At 41.0% G+C, this 23,102-nt stretch overlaps 2 protein-coding genes across 4 annotated transcripts in view; one reads left to right on the plus strand and one right to left on the minus strand.

The window, feature by feature from the left end:
* Window positions 1-5,828, plus strand: part of STK39 (serine/threonine kinase 39) — a 160,463-nt gene extending 154,635 nt beyond the window's left edge. For both annotated transcript variants that reach the window (XM_054043774.1, XM_054043776.1), the window contains one exon: window positions 4,334-5,828. In XM_054043774.1, coding sequence (XP_053899749.1) covers window positions 4,334-4,408 — 75 coding nt within the window. In that variant the 3' untranslated portion in view covers window positions 4,409-5,828. The remainder of the gene's footprint in view (window positions 1-4,333) is intronic.
* LOC128845301 (beta-1,3-galactosyltransferase 1) overlaps window positions 5,229-23,102 on the minus strand; it is a 372,678-nt gene continuing 354,804 nt past the window's right edge. Inside the window, exon 4 of one of the 2 annotated variants that reach the window (XR_008446643.1) lies at window positions 5,229-7,695. The gene's annotated coding sequence lies outside the window, so the exon portion shown is untranslated. Of the gene's footprint in view, window positions 9,687-23,102 lie in introns of both variants that reach the window. The other variant, XR_008446642.1, reaches the window with a different exon arrangement.

The following is a 23,102-nucleotide window of genomic DNA, read 5'->3' on the forward strand; positions in this document are numbered from 1 at the left end:
TACTGCGGGTCCACGCGGCACAGGCAAGCTCCCCCGTCGACAGCGCTTCCTCCTCTCGGTGAGCAGGAGTTCCGCAGTCGACGGGGGAGCACTTCTGGGATAGATTTATCGCGTCCAGATGAGACACGATAAATCGATCCCAGAAGATCGATCTCTACCTGCCAAATGAGGCGGGTAGTGTGGACCTAGCCTATGTCATTTAGCCTCTAACTATAGTCTTTTCTTGTCTTTCCTCTTTGTTATTGTTTAGCCAGGCTAGCTACATAGCATTCAGTTAGTTTAATAGCTCATCAAAAACCATTCCACTTGACATGTTTTCTTGTATTTCTCTGACATCCCTTCAGTTTCTCTACTATGTTTCTGGTACTGAGGCATACACAGTGGCATGTGATATTCCAATGCCTGTAGGGAAGGAGTATCGCTCTCCTGGTCTGTGAAGAGAGGCCTTTTTATGTATGGTCCAAAATGGTGTTGGTTCTCTTTGGGAAGGGGAGGTGCCAGATCATAATTTTCTATGCCCATTCAACCTAAAAAAAATTTCAGCATTACCCCTTTCTGAAGTACAGTTCTATCTTCTGTTGACATCACTGGGCATCCTGTGTGTCATCTTCTGAGGGAATATCTTCTATTTGGATAGTTCTCCCACAGATATTCTTTGTTAGATTCACTCTTGGAAAAAGCTACCTAATTCCTATGGATATTTCTAACCTCCCCAAGTTTCTCTTCCATTTCCCTATCCTCTGACTTTTTAATACCTCTCAGTTTCGTAGTATCCTTCAGTGTATTTCATACGTGATCTGATTCCTCCTGCTCCTAGGTCATGGAATAGATGCCAAATAAAATAGTGCCTCACACTGAACTTTATCAACCACACACTCTCCTCTATTTTTCATTAATTTTTAGGCAAGATTCACTCCATTTGACAGTGTTTCTATACAACTCAGTTCAAATTCATTTTGCTAGTAAATATTTCCTGGGAAGCTGAAGTCTAACACACATCGTCTGTCCACTGACTTTGTAAATGTAACTTGCACGCTTTTCAATCAATCTTGCCTTATTTATCATTACTATGTGTCTGTTACTTTCTGTCTGTTTACAGATTGTTTCCATTCATGTTTGGACTTCTGCTTAAATAGCAACTATTGTCTCCTTTAGAAAACTTTAACTATACAATATCTAAGAATTTTAGATCCACGCAACTTCCATGTCTTCAATAAATTTTGCGTACTCATTTGATGTTGATTAAAAATGTTACTTTTAGAAAGCAAACAGGGATGAAATCCTAATTGTGATTGTTTAACCCTCTGTTAATGTCATACTGTAGAATTTGTGCCATTTGTGACACCGTAATCATGAGGGTGAGAGTGAGGTTGGTAGATGATATGAAAGATGTAGTGTGAAATTCAATTTGTGGCAATAGGCTGTTGTAGTTAACTCAGAATTATGACTTCACTTGCGCGATCAAGAACTGAGAAGGAAACTGTTGTTATTCAGATACAAATATTCGTGGTAATAGCCAAGGAAACAGAAATTCTGTTCAATATAATTAGGGTTTTTTCTAAGTTTTGCCTTAGAGTAAAATACTTGAATGAGACAACTTGTTTGGTTGGTTCATGAACTGTAAATTGTAACTAATTGGAACCTTTCCTAACTGTTGCAATGTAGATATTGGCATTTATACTTTATTAAATTTCTATTTTTATGCCCCGTGTTGAAAATTGAGCCGATTTCAATATTACATAAGAACGGCCATACAGGGTCAGACCAAAGGTCCATCTAGTCCAGTATCCTGTCCTCTGACAGTGGCCAATGCCAGATGCCCCAGAGGGAATGAACAGAACAGGTAATCATCAAGTGATCCATCCCCTGTCGCCCATTCCCAGCTTCTGGCAAATAGAGGCTAGGGACATCATCCCTGCCCATCCTGGCTAATAGCCATTGATGGACCTATTCTCCATGAACTTATCTAGTTTTTTTTTTTTTAACGCTGTTATAGTCTTAGCCTTCACATCATCCTCTGGCAAGGAGTTTCACAGGGTTGACTGTGTGTTATGTGAAAAAATAGTTCTTTTTGTTTGTTTTAAACCTGCTGCCTATTAATTTCATTTGGTGACAACCCCTCCGCTCCCCTCCCCCCAGTTCTTGTGTTATGAGAAGGAGTAAATTACACTTCCTTATTTACTTTCTCCACACCAGTCATGATTGTATAGACCTCTATCTTATCGTCCCTTAGTTGTCTCTTTTCCAAGCTGAAAAGTCCCAATCCTATTAATCTCTCCTCATACGGAAGCCGTTCCATACCCCTAATCATTTTTGTTGCCCTTTTCTGAACCTCTTCCAATTCTGCTATATCTTTTTTTGAGATGAGGTGATCACATCTGCACACAGTATTCAAGATGTGGACGTACCATGGATTTATATAGAGACAATATATTATTTTCTATCTTCTTATCTATCCCTAATGTAATGATTCCCAACATTCTGTTAGGGTTTTTTGACTGCTGCTGCACATTGAGTGGATGTTTTCAGAGTACGACCCAGAACTGACTCCAAGATCTTTCTTGGGGTCTAAATTAGCTGTTACCACTCATCATTTTATATGTATAGTTGGGGTTATGTATTCCAAAGTGCATTACTTTGCATTTATCAACAATACTAGCTAGAATTACTCTTATTTTAATCTGTAACTGCCTAATCTTTTAAAGTGACACTGTAAAATATATATATATATATATATATATATATATATATATATATATATATAATAAAAAGTTGCCTGTCTTATTGACAATACCTTTAGATTGCTTTTAAAACAGAATACCTCTTCTCCTGGACAAGTCCTTTCAATTAAGAGAAATATAACTAGTGGATAAGGGTGAGAGTGAGATTGGTAGATGATATGACAACTGCATTTAGCCACTAAAGGTCCAGTGCCCATTGTCAGTGGAAGTCTTTCTACTGAAATCAGTGGAGCTACATGAAGCTTTTAACATAGGGCATCAGTGATAACTAAGGCCTATTCAGTACTCTGCACTGAGGGAGAAGACAAGGCCTCATCCTGCATTTCTGTAATAGAAATAAAATTGTTTTCTGACTCCCAAACAAAAATAGAAGAGGAGAAACTGATGAAATACTTTTATTGTATCTGGCCTTTAAGAATGAGCAACTCAGTATGGCTCTTGCAAACACCCAATTGGTTTTCCTTGTCAGTGATGAAAAACTATTGGTGAAAAATGTCAGTGAGAATGCATGCACTTTATGTACACGTTCTGTGGCTCTTTTCTCACTGTTCCAGATATACACACTAACTTGTAATAAAGACATAAAAGGATTAAAAGAATTTTTCATGGGGAGACTAAGTGTTGTAACAGTTTAATGGGAGCTGTGCCAAGTAGAGTCAAAAGGTGTCTTTCAGTGTAATTTACCACTAACCACCATTCATCAAACTACTGGTACTTTATTTCTTATAATCAGATGTATGCACCAAAGAGGTATCTAGTTTCTAGCAACTTGATGAGGACTTCTGTGAAAATGTAGTCACCACTCAGCTACAGGCACCAATTTTGTATTTAAAAAGAACAGTTACAAGACTAAACAAATTGCACTTGTTAAAAGTAGTTTTGAGGCAGTAGTTCCTTGCTAGAAAATCTGACTTATACTTTCACTATTATTTGTGAAAATCATTTACCCTTTAAATGGGTATATTACATTGTGCCAGTTGCATGCTGCAAAGCACATTAATAAAGAAGCACCTGTGATTGCTAGTACTAGATTGTAGAGTATGTCAAAGGGAGAAACCTTAGTACTTTCCCAAATAATAGCACAGACTCCCCCAAAAGTCCCTATTCTTATTTTTAAAATTCCTGGCCAAATATTCTAAAACAGATTTGAAATCAGTAATTGTAATCTTGTGGCATATTTTTTTTGTGTATGCAGCAGAATGTATTCTACAAATCAGATTGCAACTATGCATATAGCTATTCTGGTTCTCACACATTTAGAAGGCAGACTTGGAGGGCCCCTCTGGAAAAAACCATTTGCTTTTGTGTTTTTTAAAAGTGCCAGTTTTGGATGATTGCCAACTGTTTTCCTGGAAGCATGGCCCCAAACATTTTTCACAATTTTTTTGTAATTGGCCATATTGATTTAAACATTTTGTGCCTTGCTATAAGTGTGCAGTTTATGAACAGTGATAGAGGATAGTCCTAACTGTGTAGACACTTCATTCTTAAACTGAATAAAGCATTTTGTTACTAGTGTGGCACTACAGGGAACTGTAGAATTATAGAATGGCTGTCAAATATTCTAATGAATGTCTGTTTTCTTCTTCCAGGCTTCTGGTTGTGACGGCACTGAGATCCCTGATGAGGTGAAACTGATTGGGTTTGCTCAGTTAAGTGTCAGCTGATGTCTGTCCCTCGACCCCCAGCAGAATTGTGAGTTTGTGAGGAGGCCAGCTTAGATGCAAAGAAAATTAAAGCACCCACACTGAGTTCTGCTTCATTCTCTAGCAATTCACAAAGTCAGAAGACGCAAAGCCCTCAGCTACACCGCTGCTGCTAACATTCAAAATGCTACTAAACGTCTCTTATCAATTTGGATTTCCCCTATGTGAAAAGCATATGGAAATGCACTCAGGTGGCTGTATTTATTGGTTACAAAAGGAATTTTCTATCAAATTTATTTCAGCTTTCATAAAATTTCAGTGATACTATTTTAATTATGTACTTCTGATTGACAATACCACCTCTCTTCTGTTGTATTTAGAAATTAACATACTTATAAAAGTTAACCTGTATTAGCCAAACTTGAATTCTAGTTTTAAAACTGACTGTGAATTTTATTTTTCATATATTTATGCATTACACATCCTAGCTATAAGAAAATGATTGAGCTGATTATGTGCTACTTGCAGTTAATCTCCTGTTGAAACAAAAAAAGTTTCAGGTATATCTTTGAAGTATTTGTAACTTCTAGTTTTTGAAATGATTTAATTATGAGTTTAGGAAGCTTTTGTTGGTTTGTGTGTCTAAAAACCAATCCACAATCTGATTGTCAAGGGTGTGGGAGGTGCCTTGCAGACATTGATGTTTTGAGAATGTGCCTGAGGCTGCTTAAATCTAGAATAGATTCAGTTCTAGAAGCACCGTATATATTTGTTCTTGGTTAGAAGGGGATATACTGTAGCAAAGACTTCAGACAAGTTTGGCCTAAACTATGCTTTGTTGGGGAGTCTACAAAAGCAAGAATTATTATAAAATGTTGCCATTAAGCTAGACTGCTTACTGTGCCCATGTCTGATTTGGCTTATCCTTAAGCGATAGAAATTATTTTGTAAAGGTGATAAAACTTGAACAGAATCTGAGCTTTACTTGAAATTCTGCAAAATACCAAGGTGGCGTGAAAATAATAGAAAGGGGTTTGTGCAATGACTAAAAGGTAACATTTTGTTGTTTAAAAAAAAATAAAATAAAATAAAACCCCACTTCTGACCCAAGTAGTCTTATGCTTAACCTGTGACATAGCTATTATGGAGCTAATAAACTTTAGAAAGATTCTGAAATTTGGAGTATATGTTCAAGGTATATTCCTTGGATGTTACCATTTAAACTACTTCCTAGCTAAAACTAGATCAATGGCAGCTCTTTAATGTACTGAAAATGGCAAATATATATTAAGAAAAAGTTATTTATAACTCCTTGTCATAATTGTTGGGGTGTCCTAGAGCCAGTTGCATAAAACTCAGTGTAATTTCATTCCATTTTATTGTTTACACAATTCAAAGATGACTGCAAAGGTAAAAGGAAAATAAAAGTGTTGCACAAATAGGCTGTGTAATGAGTTTCCTTGATCTGTGTATTTTGTGCATTTTACTGTTGTAATATGGCAAATAACACACTCTCTTATAAGATCACCTGCAATTACCAACACTTGTGTTCTTTACTTGGCTTATTGAAAATGCCACCTGGAAAGGAAACCTGATTCATAAAGGTCAGAAGAAGAAATGGAACCCCCTTCACTCCCCCCACCTCCAATTATATTTTCCTGTCCATTTGCCTGCAGTGGAGGATTGTTCCCTACTGCTCACTGTTCAGTGCTTTGTCAAATCTAGTGTTAAAAGTCCCAAGTGTTGAGGCAATAGTTGTGAAGGCGGCAATGGTGAGAGCAGAACTGGAACTGTGGAACTACTTTCTCAAAACTGTTTTGAATGAGAATAAGGAAACTGCTCGCCTGTCCAAATTAGGGGAGAAGGTGCAATTTGACAGGCGATGTAATTAAGAAGTATCAGTTAGCAAGAAAAAGCCTCTATTGAAATAAGAGTAAACTAAAAGGGGAAATTATAAACCCATCTGGCTTCTGATAAAGCACTTCACATGCTTGTAATGCTGTGAACAGATCATTAGTCACTAAGCAAGAGTGAAAGTATTTAAGTGCATGAGCTGTGATTGCATTTAATGATTCTTGGCACATACAGCATCTTGGATTTTTAAAGCACTGTACAATTATTAACTAATTCTCCTGTGAAAATAGGTGGATAACTTTCATTTTACAGAAAAGTGGTGTTCAGGGAGGCTTGCTGCTTGCCCTAGGCTACCCAAGAAATCAGGATTAGAATTTAGAAATTCCATGCTGCACTAAAGAAGACAGGAAAAAGGCTGGGAAGCCAAATGTGCTCAGATAGCACAGTAATTGGGGGTATGTAAGTACCTAGCTAGAGACAACACAACCTATTGATGAAGTAGTCGACAGTACCCTAGAAGGGTGTGCCTATTCTAGTGCTGCTCATTAGTGATATGCTGTAGAAGCATGAAAACACTTTAAAGGTTTTCCTGGATACAAAGAAAGAGCTGGTCTTCATGCCAGGAAATAGTTTCTTTGCTTTATTACAGTTGCATTAAAGTGCTTTTTGCAAGTACCAAAGCACTGTATGTAAAATAGAACCCACAACAACAAAATGAATTTAGAAGGAAAGTAACTTGGGGGAAAATAACAGCTTCAGCTTTAAATTTAGTAAATATTACTCTCATGAGGCAGATTATGCCACCAAACTATCAGTATAGACAAAGATTTGATACTCAAAGTTGGCAAACAAACAAAAAAAACCCATAGCTTAACATGTACCAGTGTGCAGCTTCTGTGTAGGAATATAAACAGAAAGCACAATGGCATTCCAGAGTGAAGGACCTTTTAAATGCTGCATTCAGATACTTCAACTGAATATGGAGAGGAAAAGAAAACCAGTGACTGTTACATGAGCAATTTTGCATGAGAAATAACCAAAACATGGATGCACACACTGGGATGGTGTGTGGCCCCAGAGTAGTCATGGGTGCTATTTATTTTGCAGGAGTTGATCAGACAATGGTGATGTCTAGTAAGGGATGGAGAACACCTGGTTACATTGAAAAGGAGAAATGTCTAATTAATTAGTCAAACTTGGAACAGGTGAGGTACTGTATAGTCATCTGTGAGCCCAGGGAATGGGGCTTATTGAAGAAATCTCTAGTATTTTTACAGCAATGATTATATGTCATTGCTTACAGTTTTGCACTTGTAGAAGTTATTAATTAATTTCAATATCTGTGGAACCAGCCTTTTCAGTACACTTTTCTTTCCAGTGTGTTGAAAGCAGCTCTTCATTTTGGGTAGAGGTTGAAGCCAGTAGATGGGAAAACCAATTGTGTCTGCCCACTGCTGTAAAAGAATAAGCATATAAAACCAGGTCAGCGCCAAACTGACCTGCTACAATGTCTGCTGAGCAGTTGTTAGCTGATGTTCAGTTAAGAAAAAACAAGCCGGGTGTACGGGCAAGGTGGAATGTTCATCCTCTTAACTCTCGGGACATGAAATCTTCACTATGTTTAACCTTAGGCCAAGTAAGCTTGGCTTCCATCTCTCTCTTCTTTGTGCCCCTTCCCAGCAGTTCCTCCCCTGTGTTCTTACTATTCCCTCTCCTTGATGTCAAATGAGACATCCACTTCCCTGACCCTCAGCTTATAAGAAGTTCTGCCCAGCTTCCTGGCATATGACTCCAATATATACTACGGTTCTGGGTCCCAAGGCAACTGCTTTCTGCCCCACGCCTGCACTGTGCAGCTGCTTCTACCAGAAGCCCCCTGCTGCTTCCTGTAAGGACATCCAGAAGTCAGGGAAGCAGGGGTATTTAACAGGGGCAGGAAGAGGACGTGCTAGAAGCTAAGGAGGGAAGTCCTGACCAATAGCTACGATCACTTCCTCCTCCTGCCAACATATCCACTGGAACCATGCCTGCTTTTAGGAAACTGGCTAGTCCTGATGGTATTTGACATCCTAGAGCCAGAGTCTCAAGGGTTATTTATTCCCTGAACAGATCCTGCTTTTATTCCCCTAGGATTGGAGATGAAAAGGCTCATCTGCAAAATGCTTCTAAATAAAATTATCTTCCTAAGAAATGGATCATTCTGCATAACTTGTAAATAGCCCTTTCTTCCTCTGCCCCCAGACCCACTTTTCTTGCCTAATCAGAGGCTTGTTTTCCTTTCCACCAGCTAGACTTGCATACTGATGTTGGATGTGAGATGGCCTGTGCCTGAAATCAGTCATGATGATGATGAGTCTGACACAGACATTTAAAAAAAAAAAAAAAAAATCTGCTAATTAAGTGGGGTGAAATTACAGATTCTGTTTAGGAGGGAGGAGTTTTCTCTTTAGGGTTCTTCAAAGCAGCAGAAAATGTGAGACTTTGTTAGTAATTAATTATATTCATCATAATGAGCAGTTCAGTTTTTCTTTAGCTCAGTTCCAGTGCATGTTAGGTTGATTTGTGGAGATTTTTCCCAGCATCAGTGACCAGCTCACCAAGCATCTTGCAATGTTTCCATACCCAGGCGTGACCATACTGTGGTAGTAATTTTAAAGAGAGAAGTTGGCAGATGAGCAGGAACCAACATCTCTGATCTCCTTCTGCTAATGAACTGACAGAGCAACTAGATTTGCTCACACCAGCGAAAATCCCCACCAGCAAAATCTCTCCCTCTTTTACTGCATTTTATTACACGATGGTCCAATTGATTAAATATCCAGACTTAATAGCTGAGCATTGTGACATGTTAGGTTTATTCACAGTGACAAAATGAATTACTAACATTACAGTGTACATAAAAATGTGGTTTTATGACTGCTTTATGATTGTTAAACAGCTGCTTGTCAAACTGTTTGCATAGTGAAAGTAATCAGAGGCGCTGAATCAAACCCAGTAGTTGAGAAGCAAAGAACGTAATCTTCATAGGCAGTGCTTCTTGGAGCAGACGAGATATTAAAGGGAGTTATCCATAAAGAGTTATGGCCATGAGCAAGAAAATTTAGTTTTTGCTGCATGGACCAAATGAGAGGCAATAATGTGCTTCTCAGGAAGCAAGTCCAGGTAGTATCTTGCCATCCAATCTACAAACATGAATATGAAAGATTGTATTACTCTGCCGTCTCCGTGGGGTAGAGAAAACCATTATGGCAGATGGATGTGTTTTTGTGGGGAAACAGTTAAGGCATTTTTATTCAACATCAATTCCCCATATTCATTTCTCTCATCTATCCCTCTCCTTTTTTTAATGTGCAAATTTTATGAATAAAAGGTGTCTTCATCCTTTCCACGTGCCAAAGACCTGTAACTGGAAAGATCTTCAAGGACTGAGTTGTTTGGTTCTTTCCTGTTATAAGAGAAAAGTGTAATTCACTAGGGAGGGACTCTGCTAATATATGGAAAGGTTTATTAAATAGAGAGTGCTTTTATTTTTAATCTCAATTACTGTGCCCGTGGCTAAATGGTTCCATTCTGCCTTCCCTGATGTACCTGCTCAAAACATTGTAGTTACTTAATAGAGCGTATAGGTTTATCTCTACTTGCTAATTTTCTGGAGGATAAATGAGGTATAGCTTCTCCAGAGTTAAAGGGATTTAAGGTAATCATGAGATATCTAGTCTTGGCTCTCAGAAAAACAGCTAACTTCATTGTCATCTAAAATGAAATGTTATCAAGAGCCAGGGGTACTGGTGTGGCCCAGTGGTTGTGGATGGGAGGGATCTGTGTTTAGATGCCTTTAGATATTAAGGATGATGTGTTTTGATGTTAAATCCGATACCTGTACTATTCTATAAAGAAAGGAGAGGTTATACACGTGGTAGTTTTACAAGATTAGCACCTGAAAAGTCTCTCTGGATCCATAAATCACTATCATTCACAAGGCATATGAGTGACCTGAAAATGTTGAAAATTCTTCTTTAATCTTTATCATGTTGGGACTTATATGACAAAGAAACAGGCATATTCTGTGAATGTCCTGTATTGTCAATTGGCCGCATAGAACAAACTACAACACTACAACAATAAATGAAGTGTAAAACAAAGTGGTTATGAAATAGCATTTGATAGCTCTGATGCCCTGACAAAATTCCAGTGTGGGCAATTTATATGTTTGGCTTCCTAAGTTTCCCTGCCATTGAGTTTGGATAGGGCATTCTTCACTTTCCAGCCTAAATTGTTGCACAATAGCCACTACCATATTACAAGGCTGATGTCTTTTTTCCCCGCTAGAGATCACTTCATTTCAGCACTGGTGTAGTGATCTTTGCCATGACTGTGTATATCGCTGTATAAAAGCCTTGCAAAATAATATACTAATGGGGAAAGTAACTTTATTAGACTATTAAATTAAGACAGAAGAATAGATTTTTATACCTAGACTGGTAAATGGATATGACAACTTTTCAAGGATGTTGTGTTTGTAAAGTTCTTTGGGTGATCTGAAAACTGTATTCTTGACAATGTAAGTCATTACAATGGTTGGCAATATATAGACATGTTTTATCGGTGAAAGTAAAAACATTCACAACCACTTGTTTGTTTGTTTTTTAACTCCAGTCATACATGACTTATGTATTTAGTTCATTTTAAAATAAAGGCATAAATGTGGACACATGATTAGAGTTATTAGAGCTGGAACAATTACAGCACCTTAAACATTCCTCTTTAGCTTCAGCAACTAAGCTCCACAGGAAGAGGGAAAGTTTGGGGACAGATGTGTTGGACCTGACTACAACCCACTGACTTCAACATGATTTTTGTTTTGAGTAAAGAGTCCCTATATGATAGTCAAATGATTGGGCTCAAATAGAACATTTATTGTGTATTACGTAGCTATAGAAACAGAACAACTATAGAATAGCTGATGGAAAACCATTGATGAAATCCTGGCCCCCACAGAAGTCAATGAGCGTTTATGTATTGACTTCAATGAGGTCAGGTTTTCACCCCGTGTTTCTCAGTTAAGAATTCCCTAGCATGCTTTTGCGGGCTATAAAATGAATAATAATGACCCCACCACTGCTTGAATGTGTTTTTGATTTGAATGAAAGGTGGTTAATAAAATATCCCAAACATCTTCCACATCTCTCTGTGCAGCAACCTTTTCCTTTTTTTAATAGCACATCATATTCAGTCAAGCAGAGAATGATCTCTGACAGACAGCTTTCCAGTTGTTTATGGTTGATTTCAGTGCTAACACTGTAAGACTGTCCATCAGACATTGCACAGCTTTGTCATCCATAAACATGAAGCCCCTCAAAAGAATTAAAGAAGCAAAGTGACAAAAGTTTGTACCCACATAGACTCATAGACTTTAAGGTCAGAAGGGACCATTATGCTCATCTAGGCTGACCTCCTGCACAACACAGGCCACAGAATCTCACCCACCCACTCCTGTAATAAACCCCTAACCTTTGTCTGAGCTATTGAAATCCTCAAATCATGGTTTAAAGACTTCAAGGTGCAGAGAATCCTCCAGCAAGTGATCCGTGCCCTGCGCTGCAGAGGAAGGCGAAAACCCCCCAGGGCCTCTGCCAATGTGCCCTGGAGGAAAATTCCTTCCCGATCCCAAATATGGCGATCAGTTAAACCCTGAGCATGTAGGCAAGACTTACCAGCCAGACACCCAGGAAAGAATTCTCTGTAGTAACTCAGATTCCACCCCATCTAACATCCCATCACAGGCCATTGGGCATATTTACCACTAATAGTCAAAGATCAATTAATTGACATTTCCTCCATAAATTTATCAAGCTTAGTCTTGAAGCCAGATATGTCTTTTGCCTCCAGTGCTCCCCTTGGAAGGCTGTTCCAGAACTTCACTCCTCTGCTGGTTAGAAACCTTTGTCTAATTTCAAGTCTAAACTTCCTGATGGCCAGTTTATATCCATTTGTTCTTGTGTCCACATTGGTACTGAGCTTTAATTCCTCTCCCTCCCTGGTATTTATCCCTCTGATATATTTGTAGAGAGCAATCCTATCTCCCCTCAGCCTTCTTGTGGTTAGGCTAAACAAGCCGAGCTCTTTGAGTCTCCTTTCATAAGATGTGATGTTGGATACATTTTTTTTTTTCTACCTAGCACTTTAAAAATATGAATTCAGAGCCATGGATGAAAGCTATTTAAATACAATTCAGCATTGTATAATCACTATGATTCTAAATTACCTTTTCAGACATTCATATGGCAGGTGTGACAATGTTCCTTTGTTGGATTTACAAGACCAACAAACATCTGAATCCGAGATCTACTATATTCATTGTTACTTCATCCAAAAGATTGCTCTATAGAATCTAAAACAGGCTTCTGTTCATGCAGATGAGCTAAAAGCCTTGTTCATTCTTCCCCAGCTCCCCCTGCCTTTTAATAGCAAAATATTCAGTTTTCAACATAATCATGGTTTTGATCTTTTGAGGGAGTAATTGATTTTATTGCAATTAAAATCATTACAGGATATTCAACCACAGGTATTTGTTGTTAATAAACAATGTGAAATTTCACCATATCCATATGATGATTTGTGATCAGTCTGAATATATCTGTTCTAGTCTTGCTGGAGTTTACATCTTTGGCTATAATATTTAGGCAACGTAAGAGCTGATGCTAACAGAAAATATATACTGGAGTTCAGCTGTGAGGAGTAATGTTAGCCCATGGTAACATTTTTGACTTTTATTAATTGCAATATGCATTTTGTTGCATTTATGTATTTGTACATGTCTGGGGCTATTCCTTATGGCATAAAAATGACATCTCTTGAATGATATTAATGAGAACTTGAAACCAAGCTAGGAAGTTTTGGATTAAGTACCACCAATGCATTTACATAGATCAAGTTATCATAAATCACTCATTTCTTTCCTTCACCCCATTTCCCCCATCATCCTCACTCCCAGAATGTTTATTCTCTCTACATTTATTTTCACACACTAGTTGTAGTGAGAACACCCCTGATCTGATTCTATGTTGCACTAGAAAGTAAACTGTTTTCCTCACCAATCAGTAATATTTAGTGCAGTTCTATTTTAAAAAAATGATTGCAAAATAACATATGGAGTGGTCAACATTTATTGTTTTGCAATAATTGTATTAAATTTACTTAATCTACAAGCAAGAAGACTTTTCTGTCTTCTAATGTACAACCCTGCAAATTTAACCTGGGACTGTGAATCGAACTGTATTCATTCCTTTTTGTGCATCGTCACCAGTGATAGAGGTTTTGCAAGCCAAGTTATGCCCTCAGTAATACCAGTGCAACCCGTTGCCTTCAATGGGCTTCCATAGATGTAATCTTTTGGACCCTAGGTTAAAACTCTTAATTTCTTGTTGACACACATAAATGAACAGAACCTAGTTCACTTCATCTTCACCGCGTTGGTTCTCCAGGACAAACAGAATTAAAAATAAAAAGTTACTTAAAAGTAAACCCAAAGATCTGTTAGGTAAGCAGGTATCATTTTTATATCATCACTTTTTCAGAACACAATTTAAAGAACGGCAGAAGAGGACACTTTGGGCAAATTTCTTCAGAGATTATTTTTGAAAAATCCAAAATGATTGAGATAATGCTGAAGCTATTTTGAGTGGATCAGAATATTGATTTAAATGACCAGTCCCTCAGATGCATTAGAGCATTTCTCCACTGCTCTCCTGCTGGTGAACAGCTACCTTACCTGTCCCACAACACGTGTCCTAGATCCTTGGGTAACACAGGGCTGCCATAATGACTCCTGCCAGTGATGAGCTGCCAAAATCTTAACAACCGGTTCCCTCCTCACCCCACAAAGGGGTCATGGCCTGCCCCCCGGACTCCTGCCCCATCCAACCCCCTGCATTCCTTGACACACACCCCCAGGGCCCCTGCCCCATCCACCCCCCTTTCTGTCCCCTGCGTCCCGCTGCCCCCATCCAACCCCTCCTCTCATTCCTGATGGCCCCCCGGGACCCCTGCCCCATCCAACCACCCCTTCTCCCTGTCCCCTGACCACCCCTGGAACCCCTGCCCCTGACTGCCTCCCACCGCCCCATCCAACCCCCCCCCTTCCTGACTGCTCCCCTGGGACCCTTGTCCCTATTCAACCCCCCTGTTCTCCACCTGCTGATCGCTCTGACCACCCCCCCGAACTCCCCTGCCCTCTATCCAACCCTCCCCCCCACTCCCTGCCCCCTTACTGCACTGCCTGGAGGTGGCTGGTGGTGCTACAGCCGCACCACTCGGCTGGAGCTGAGCCACGCCACCACCGCGCAGCACCTAGAGCACCAGGTCAGGCCGAGCTTGCAGCCCCCCCACTTCCCGCAAATCAACTGTTCACACAGGAAGCCTAGGAGGGCTGAGAAGCAAGCGGCAGCTTCGCGCTCAGGCCCAGGGAGACGGAGGCGGAGCAGAGATGAGCTGGGGCAGGGAGCGGTTCCCCTGCGCCCCCCCTCCCCCTGGGTTACCTGCTGCGGCGCAGGCGGCCCCCCTACCCCGGCTCACCTCCGCTCCGTCTCTGCCTCCCTGGGTCTGAGCACGAAGCCGCCATACCGCTTCTCCGCTCTCCTAGGCTTCTCGCACGAACAGCTGATTCACGGGAAGCGGGGAGGAGGAGGAGAAGTGGGGCGGAGCGTTCAGGGAAGGAGGAGGCAGAGTGGAGGTGAGTTGGGGCTGGGGGGTGGGGAGCTGCTGGTGGGTGCTCTGCACCCACCAAATTTTCGCTGTGGGTGCTCCAGCCCTGGAGCACCCACAGAGTCAGCATCCAAGGCACCACTTTTGGATAATGTGCTCAGGGGGGTGTCCGTTCCTGGATCACTTCAACTTACTGGTTGTTAAATTTAGAAGCCCTTTTAGAACCGGTTGTGCCCTGCAGGACAACCGGTTCTAAAAGGGCTTCTAAATTTAACAACTGGTTCGTGCAAACCGGCTCCAGCTCACCACTGGCTCCTGCACTACTACATTCTCCACTCCGCAGCGGGTTTATGTGCATGGCTGTGGGAGAGTGGGAAGGCTCTACCCTAGAAATCCTTGGCTGCCAGAACAGCCAATTGGAATTTTAGGAAATCAGCACAACTTAGAGTATGATAGCAAAGTCATCTTAGAGCCTCTTTCCCCCCACAGTCCTTTTATGGGGCAACTTAACTGTTTCATTAGAACCTCGACATTTCAAATCCGTTTTGATGTTAACTAAAATATAAAGGAAGATGGATTTGTGCATATGGTCCATACTGTTCCTTTATTCCAGCCTTCTTGAAACTTAGGAACAGTGATATAAAATTAGTTTTATTTACCTGCTTTACATTATACCTAGATGGGTTTCTTTTTAACCTTTTGGAATTGACACTAAAAAGTTTTCAGTGTATTTCACTAAGAAATAGAAATTGTCAGTAACCCTTATTTCTGGGCTTGGAACTTTTGAATGAGCAGGAAAGAATTTTGCATCAGAACATTTTTGTCAAGAAACCTTGAGTTCTGGAATTAGCCAATCTTTTAAATCAACTACAAAATAATCTCTCGAGGATTCTGAAACCATAGGAATGATTGAATTGAATATGCCATCCCCATCCAAGTTTCCTATACAATCATCCTTGAGCTCTAAATATTCTGATTTTTATACACGTATGCTGTTGTAATCGGGTTATATGTAATGCTTTATAACATAGCTGAAACTTGAGACACAGGAATATTTTATCGGAACGTGTGTTACAAGAATGAACTATGGAAAGATGATGGAGAGATGATCCCCCAAAATGATGCATTACATCATCCCGTGGGACCTGTAGCAGATAAATATCTGTGAAATAGTATTTTGGGGTCATTTGTGCTAGGCATTTTGAGAAGTATTCCTGTATAAGTTTGTAGATGATAGCCTATAATGCTACTTTCCATACAGTTGGACAGCCCACAAATGATGTTGCCAAATGCATCATGAATTACTGCTGTGCACTTCATGTCTCAACATAACTTACTTATAAACCACAATCAATGATGGAGCTGAAAGATTTTTATGTTCTGAAATTTCCCTAAAGTCCTTGTTCATTATTTTGTGCCATTTTTAAACACACAAATATTTTTGTCTTCTCTTTGTGTGTGTCACTCCCACTAATATTTATGTAGTCTTAAGAATTATAGCAGGATTTCATTTCGTGTATCATCATTGTATAGAATGTATCTGTCCTTCAAAGCAGCAGGTTTATTTCCACAGCTTAGATATCTTGCCAAATTGTGATGAGTTACCCATACTAGGAAGCAGCATTATGTCACTTAGCCATGGTTTCGTTCCATTTCAGTCTTCAGGACAGCATTCAGAATTTTTCATGCACATTAACCTAATCTCACTGCCTTCACTTCTGCCTGTTCTTCAATCAGCATGTTCCTGCTCCTTAAATATCAAATATTTATTTCTGTTCCCCTGTTCTCATCCCATGTCAGTAGATCAGTCTTCAGTGCTGTTTTCATACCTGGAGTAGCCTTCCCTGCCTGTCTGCACCTAAATAGCTCCTAGGCTGTTTTCATCTGCCATACACAAAGCCTGACTGCTTGTCCTCGTCCTTACTTTGTAAACCTTGCTCCGAAACACACAAAATCCTAATCCCTGAGTCTTCCTAGTTCCCTGTGCACATTCTACTTAAAACTGGGGCTTTTAAATTTTTTCAGCATCTCAGTAGATTGAGAGCTAGAGGAACATCTCTCCTTCCATTTCATAGACCATTCCATCTCATGGACACCTCCAATCTCACAGCATCCTTATGGTGACTACAGCAACTGCCTATATGGAAAAGTGCTACTGTAGAACAGTAGTATCTAGAGCTGACTGGAAAATGCTAAGAACTTGCTGAGAAAAAACTCAAAAGCAATGCACAAAATTGTCAGCTTTCTAAAAGCAACATTAATGGAAATTTCAATTTTCATTTTCACCAAAAAAATGTTTGCGTTTCATGGTTCTTTTGCTCTTCACGACATGATGCTCAGTCTTTCCCTGTTTCCATTGGACAGACTCCCTTGCTGCCTAGTGTTTTGCAACCCTGGATATTCCTCTCCTGCTAGTAGCTGGAACTTGCAGTGGCTCTGGTTCTTGAGTGCATCTCATGTTTTCTCTCTTCCTCCCCTGAGTAGCAACATCTCCTATTATAGGCAGATGTGCTGAATTTTTCCCCATTTCCCTCTGCCTCTGCAGGCCTCCAACAATGAACACTCCAGATATAAGGTAGAAATAATTAGCAACCAGGGGAAAAGCCCACATCAGATGACCACCTGTGTCTCCATAGACTACCAGTGATCCAAGAAGCCCAATTTGGGAATGACTGCCTTTTTATTTGGCCACGGTATGCTGCTTCACCCTTACCTTACCACACCACAGTTGCTGTTTGTATTTTATACATGGTAGCCTATCTGGTCTATATGAGTAAGTGAAAATATTCACATGTGATATTCTCCATGATTCGTTTGTTTGAAAGGTATTATACAACTTACTTTAAAGTTCACTTTTTAAGGCAGCATTCATCCCAGTTGGCACCAGAGATGTTTAGTTAAAGTAAACAAATCTCCTGTTCTGTGATTTTTGGATTAGAGGGGGTGGAAACAGAGAAGAATGATATATGATTGATCTATATCTGAGCTGGAAAGGGAAAACATGACCAGATGGCAGTAGTTAACACTGAAAATCCATAAGGATTTTACTTTGCTTACTGATGTGGCGGGTTCAGCAGCCAAGTCACACTATCAGCTGGTCGAAATAGTCTGGTTTACTTATATGAGCTGGTTGTGTTGTGGGGTTTAACAGAAAATAAAACTAAGCTTGTTTCACATGACACTTCCTACATCACAGTGCTCCCACAGTAGAAAAATAATGAAGTGTTTCTTCACCTTCAATGCCAAGAAAACAAGCCGTCTCCACTGTGAATGAGGCAGTGGTGTTGTCTAACACATGTACATTGGCCAAACCGGACAGTCTCTACGCAAAAGAATTAATGGACACAAATCTGACATCAGGAATCATAATACTCAAAAAGCAGTGGGAGAACACTTTAACCTGTCTGTCATTCAATGACAGACCTGCGGGTGGCTATTTTACAACTGAAAAACTTCAAAAACAGACTCCAGTGAGAGACTGCTGAGCTGGAATTGATATGCAAACTAGACACAATCAATTTAGGATTGAATAAGGACTGGGAATGGCTGAGCCATTACAAACATTGAATCTATCTCCCCTTGTAAGTATTCTCAGACTTCTTATCAAACTGTCTTACTGGGCTATCTTGATTATCACTTCAAAAGTTTTTTTTCTCTTACTTACTTGGCCTCTCAGGGTTGGTAAGACAACCCCCAACTGTTCATGCTCTCTGTATGTGTGTATGTATATCTCCTCAATATATGTTCCATTCTATGCATCCGAAGAAGTGGGCTGTAACCCACGAAAGCTTATGCTCTAATAAATTTGTTAGTCTCTAAGGTGCCACAAGTACTCCTGGTCTATCACATGGTTATTTTCATGACAAACCATAGATGCCCAAACCCTTTGAAGTTACTTTGAGCCTTTTGTATTTTAGTATCTTAGGTGAAACTTTTTTTTTAATGGCCCACCATGTTCCTACCATGGCTAACACAACTGCTGACTCTTTCTTGCTCTTGAGGAGGACAGACTTTGATAACTAGAACCTGAAGTGCACCAGGAGCATAATTAACAACATTAAACACGCTATGAAGGTTTGGTGCATGGTAGTTTGGGGACATATGGGGTGATTCATTACCCTTAGATGATATACTGCGTATCTGGCATCTTGATAGGTTCCTTATAACTGGATAAGATAGGTCAGATAGCCCCAGATTCAGTAAATTTTACATTTTTGGAAGCGTACTGGACTGGGCAATTTATGGTCTGTTCCCCAAACCCACATCATACTATTGCTTGTGACTATGTGGGGACTTATTTTCCCACCACTGCATCACCCTTTGTGGTATTTTTTGTCTCACAGGGAAATGGAACCTGACTTTGTGCTGGAGTTTCATAAAACTGAATGTGGCTGTATTGCCATTTTACCTCAGGAATGCAGTCCACTGTTTCTGTGCTTCTCAGGCTATCTTTTCCCACAGATATGGACCCTTCCTTGCTAACATCTGTAGGACTCTCACTCTCCCAGCATTGCACCCATGTGAAGATAGTGCCCATCCCTTACATGTTGGTGCTGCTATGTCATCCATTGATGGCCTCCCACATGATGAAGACTAGGCCATCGCCAAATGGTTCTTGGGGTGCTTCCAAGTGTATTTAGTCAAATGCCATCATCATACAGAGAAGGGGCAATAAGAAGTAGGTACCAGTAATCTCAATGTTATTTTTTTAACATTTTAGGGGGAAGCATGTAATAATTACTTTGCACTAAATTGGCTGGATTATTCTCTATATAAATTATTCTGAAAATGCATCTGTGTCTGCTGCTTTGTATTTGCGCATTCCCACTCCCCACAGACTGAGTACTTTTACCCTATTCCTATTTGATGGGCTAAGGGTATGTGTGTGAAGGGCATGACTTGGTATGTTAAAATGAACAGCCAATAACTATTTTTGCCAAATACTGGCTTATCTTCAGTTTGTTTTTCTTCAGATAAAATACAATTATTTTTTTTTGTGTACAATGCTTAAAAAGTCTCACCAAAATCTGTGAATCATTATGTAATATATTGCACTTAATTAACACAAGCTAATACTTTTTATAAGTAATTAAATCAATTGAAAGTGTTGCACAACTCTCCCATCTGTTTGAAGCAACCGCTAAATTGCACTACTATACAAATTAAAATATATACTGCTTACATCTTGCTTTTGTAAATATTTGCCAAGACTTGCATTGTATGTATGGGTGTGTGTATTTATATATAAAACCAACAATTTAAATTACACACTGTAGGTTGGTCCATTAGTTTTATTCTCAAGTGAGGAAATGCTGAATCCCAGGAACAAGGGAGTAAACAATACTGGCTTTTAATGGCCAATTGAAGCAGCCATGGCATCAGCTGAACTTGTAACTCTGAGATGTGCTGTAATTGGTTAGAATAAAATAGTGCTTTGGAAGTATGTCTACAAATGGATCCTGAGATATACAACATAATCTCACAATGTTTGCCATCTGCAACATGTTGCAGAGGGCCATCAACTCAACTGGAGTAAACAAACAGCAAAACAGCAAAGGGTGGAATTAGCAGGTGGTGGTGGTAGAAATGTATACATCCATTGAAGAAGTCGCAAATTGTATATTAATATTAACCAGTTGGATCGATGGCTGATTATATACTGCACACCACAGTCTTGCTTAGCTGATAGTTCTGCCAATATTAAAAGGATCAAAAGCTAAAGTATGGCTAAAAGAGAAAAAATAAACACTTTAAAAACCAATCTTATACTTCTATTCTTCTTTGAACAGTAAATTTAAACTTTCTTTACAGATTCGAAACACTGAACTTTTTTTTTTCATGAGTATGTTTCTTTTAGATGATTGGAAGCAATGCTTGACCATATACAGAAAGACCTGTGGGTGTAGCAAACCTTTGACATGGCTTCACTGAACCAGTAATTCGCTAACAAAGTCTACAACAATGATGTCAAGTATCAGAGGGGTAGCCGTGTTAGTCTGAATCTGTAAAAAGCAACAGAGGGTCCTGTGGCACCTTTAAGACTCACAGAAGTATTGGGAGCATAAGCTTTCGTGGGTAAGAACCCACAGTCTGAAGAAGTGAGGTTCTTACCCACGAAAGCTTATGCTCCCAATACTTCTGTGAGTCTTAAAGGTGCCACAGGACCCTCTGTTGCTTTTTACAACAATGATGTAACTATTGGCAGTTGTTCCTGCACCTATAAATGTCAGAAATGCATTAAATATAGTCCATATAGAAAATACATACCAATAGTTATACAGAAACCCGAAGAAGAGCTTTATGTAGATTGAAAGCTTGTCTCTTTCACCAACAGAAGTTGGTCCAATAAGATATCACCTCACCCACCTTGTTGCACTATCTTGGACCAACATGGCTACAACAATGCAAACAGTAGTTATATGGTGCAGATTTCTCCTTCAACATTGTAGCCTTCTGCAGAGAAGTGTTTCGCCGGGGAGGGAGGGAAGCGGGGCCCGGGATGCAGGGAGGGAGGAAGGGTCCTGCTGCCGCCACCGCTACTGCCACTGCTGCTGCTCTGAGTCTCCCCAGGGCGGCACGACGTTTCCCCGCCCAAGTGGGCTGTGCAGGGCGCCGCTGGGCTGGGCAGGGGGCGCGGATCCCAGCTCGTGCGCTGATGGGGCAAGTGGTTGGGCAGCTGTTGGGGGTGGGGAAAGGCAAAGCCCAGCTTTGAGCAAGGCAGCGGGGGGATACTGCCCCTCTGGGGGACCCCCGCGGCTCGGGCACCTGGGGGTCAGTGTCCATCCTCTCGGCTCTGCCTGCACGGGGCTGGGGAAGCAGCTGTCAGCGCCTGCCCCCTCAGCCCTTGCACCCCCCATCCCGCTCGCAGCCTCTTCACTTGTACCTCCCCCCATCTCTCCTTCGCCAAACCCCTTCCCCTTGTACTGTCCCTTCACCTGCACCTCTCCTCTTGTACCCTTCCCCAGCCCTCTCCTCCCACATTCCCCCTTCCCCTGCACCTCTTCTCCCGCAACCCTCCTGATACCCCTTCTCCTCCTCCGCGAGTACATCACACCCCACTTCTCTGCCAGTATACAGCCCCCAAGCTCCCCCACACCCACTCCTCTGCCTGAACCCTCTTTCCTAGATCCCCATCCCTTTCCAGGTACAAGGTTTGAGGGTTAGTCCCTATGCCTTCCATGTGCATTTGGAGTACTAAAGATGGGGTTGCGGGGGATGGGAGGGGTGAGATTTATACTAAAGTGAAATAAAATAGGAGAAGCGGTTTGATTCCCACTGCCAAGTGTAAACGGGGATTGCTGTGGTGAATGAGGTGGTCACGTTTGGGGGGGGAGCCCGCGGCAGGGGGTGCAGGTGGGAGGTGGAGAGAGAGCCCAGCGCTGGGGCGGCAGGGGGTGTGGGTGGGGGCGGGCACTGGTGGGAGGTGGAGAGCCCAGGGCTGGGGGTGGGGGGCAGCCAAAATTTTTTTTGCTTGGGGCGGCAAGAAACATCTATCTATATGTCTCGAGAGATCCGCAACCTTCGCACCAGGCAGGCAAGTCACCATGCGGCTCTCCTGGTCACCACAAACCCAGCTATCTATATTTCTAATGATCGAATCCCCCATAACTATTACATGTCTCTTCCTAATAACTGGAGTTCCCTCCCCTGGGGCGTTATCCTCCATGCGAGAGGATACCATGACATCATCTGGACAGAGGATCCCAACTATGAGATCATTTCCCTCTGTTCCAGTTGGATGTTCTCCTCCCTGAGATTTTCATCCTCAGAGACCCTGTCAGTCCAGGGGTGTTACCATTCTACTGTGTCCAGAAAAGTGTCATCTATGTACCTTTCTCCCTTAGCTCCTCCAGTTCAGCCACTCTGGTCTCCAAAGCCTGTACAGGGTCTCTGAGGGTCAGGAGATCCTTGCACCGAATGCACACATACGCCACCTGCCCATAGGGCAGGTAATCATACATGCTGCATTGGGTGCAATAAACTGGTAGCCCCCACTCTGTGGTTTTTCTTTTACTTTTTACTCCTGCAGCTTGTTCCTTTGTTGATGTTTCATTTTTATCAGAGGGTGTTTTTGGCTTTATAGGCTGTTAAGTGTATCTAGCCCCCTGTCACACTCCCGCTCTAAACTCCCTTGCAAAACTCCCCCGTTAGCCACTCC

The sequence above is a fragment of the Malaclemys terrapin genome, chromosome 11, assembly GCF_027887155.1.
Source record: "Malaclemys terrapin pileata isolate rMalTer1 chromosome 11, rMalTer1.hap1, whole genome shotgun sequence".
In the NCBI taxonomy this organism is placed as follows: Eukaryota; Metazoa; Chordata; order Testudines; family Emydidae; genus Malaclemys; species Malaclemys terrapin.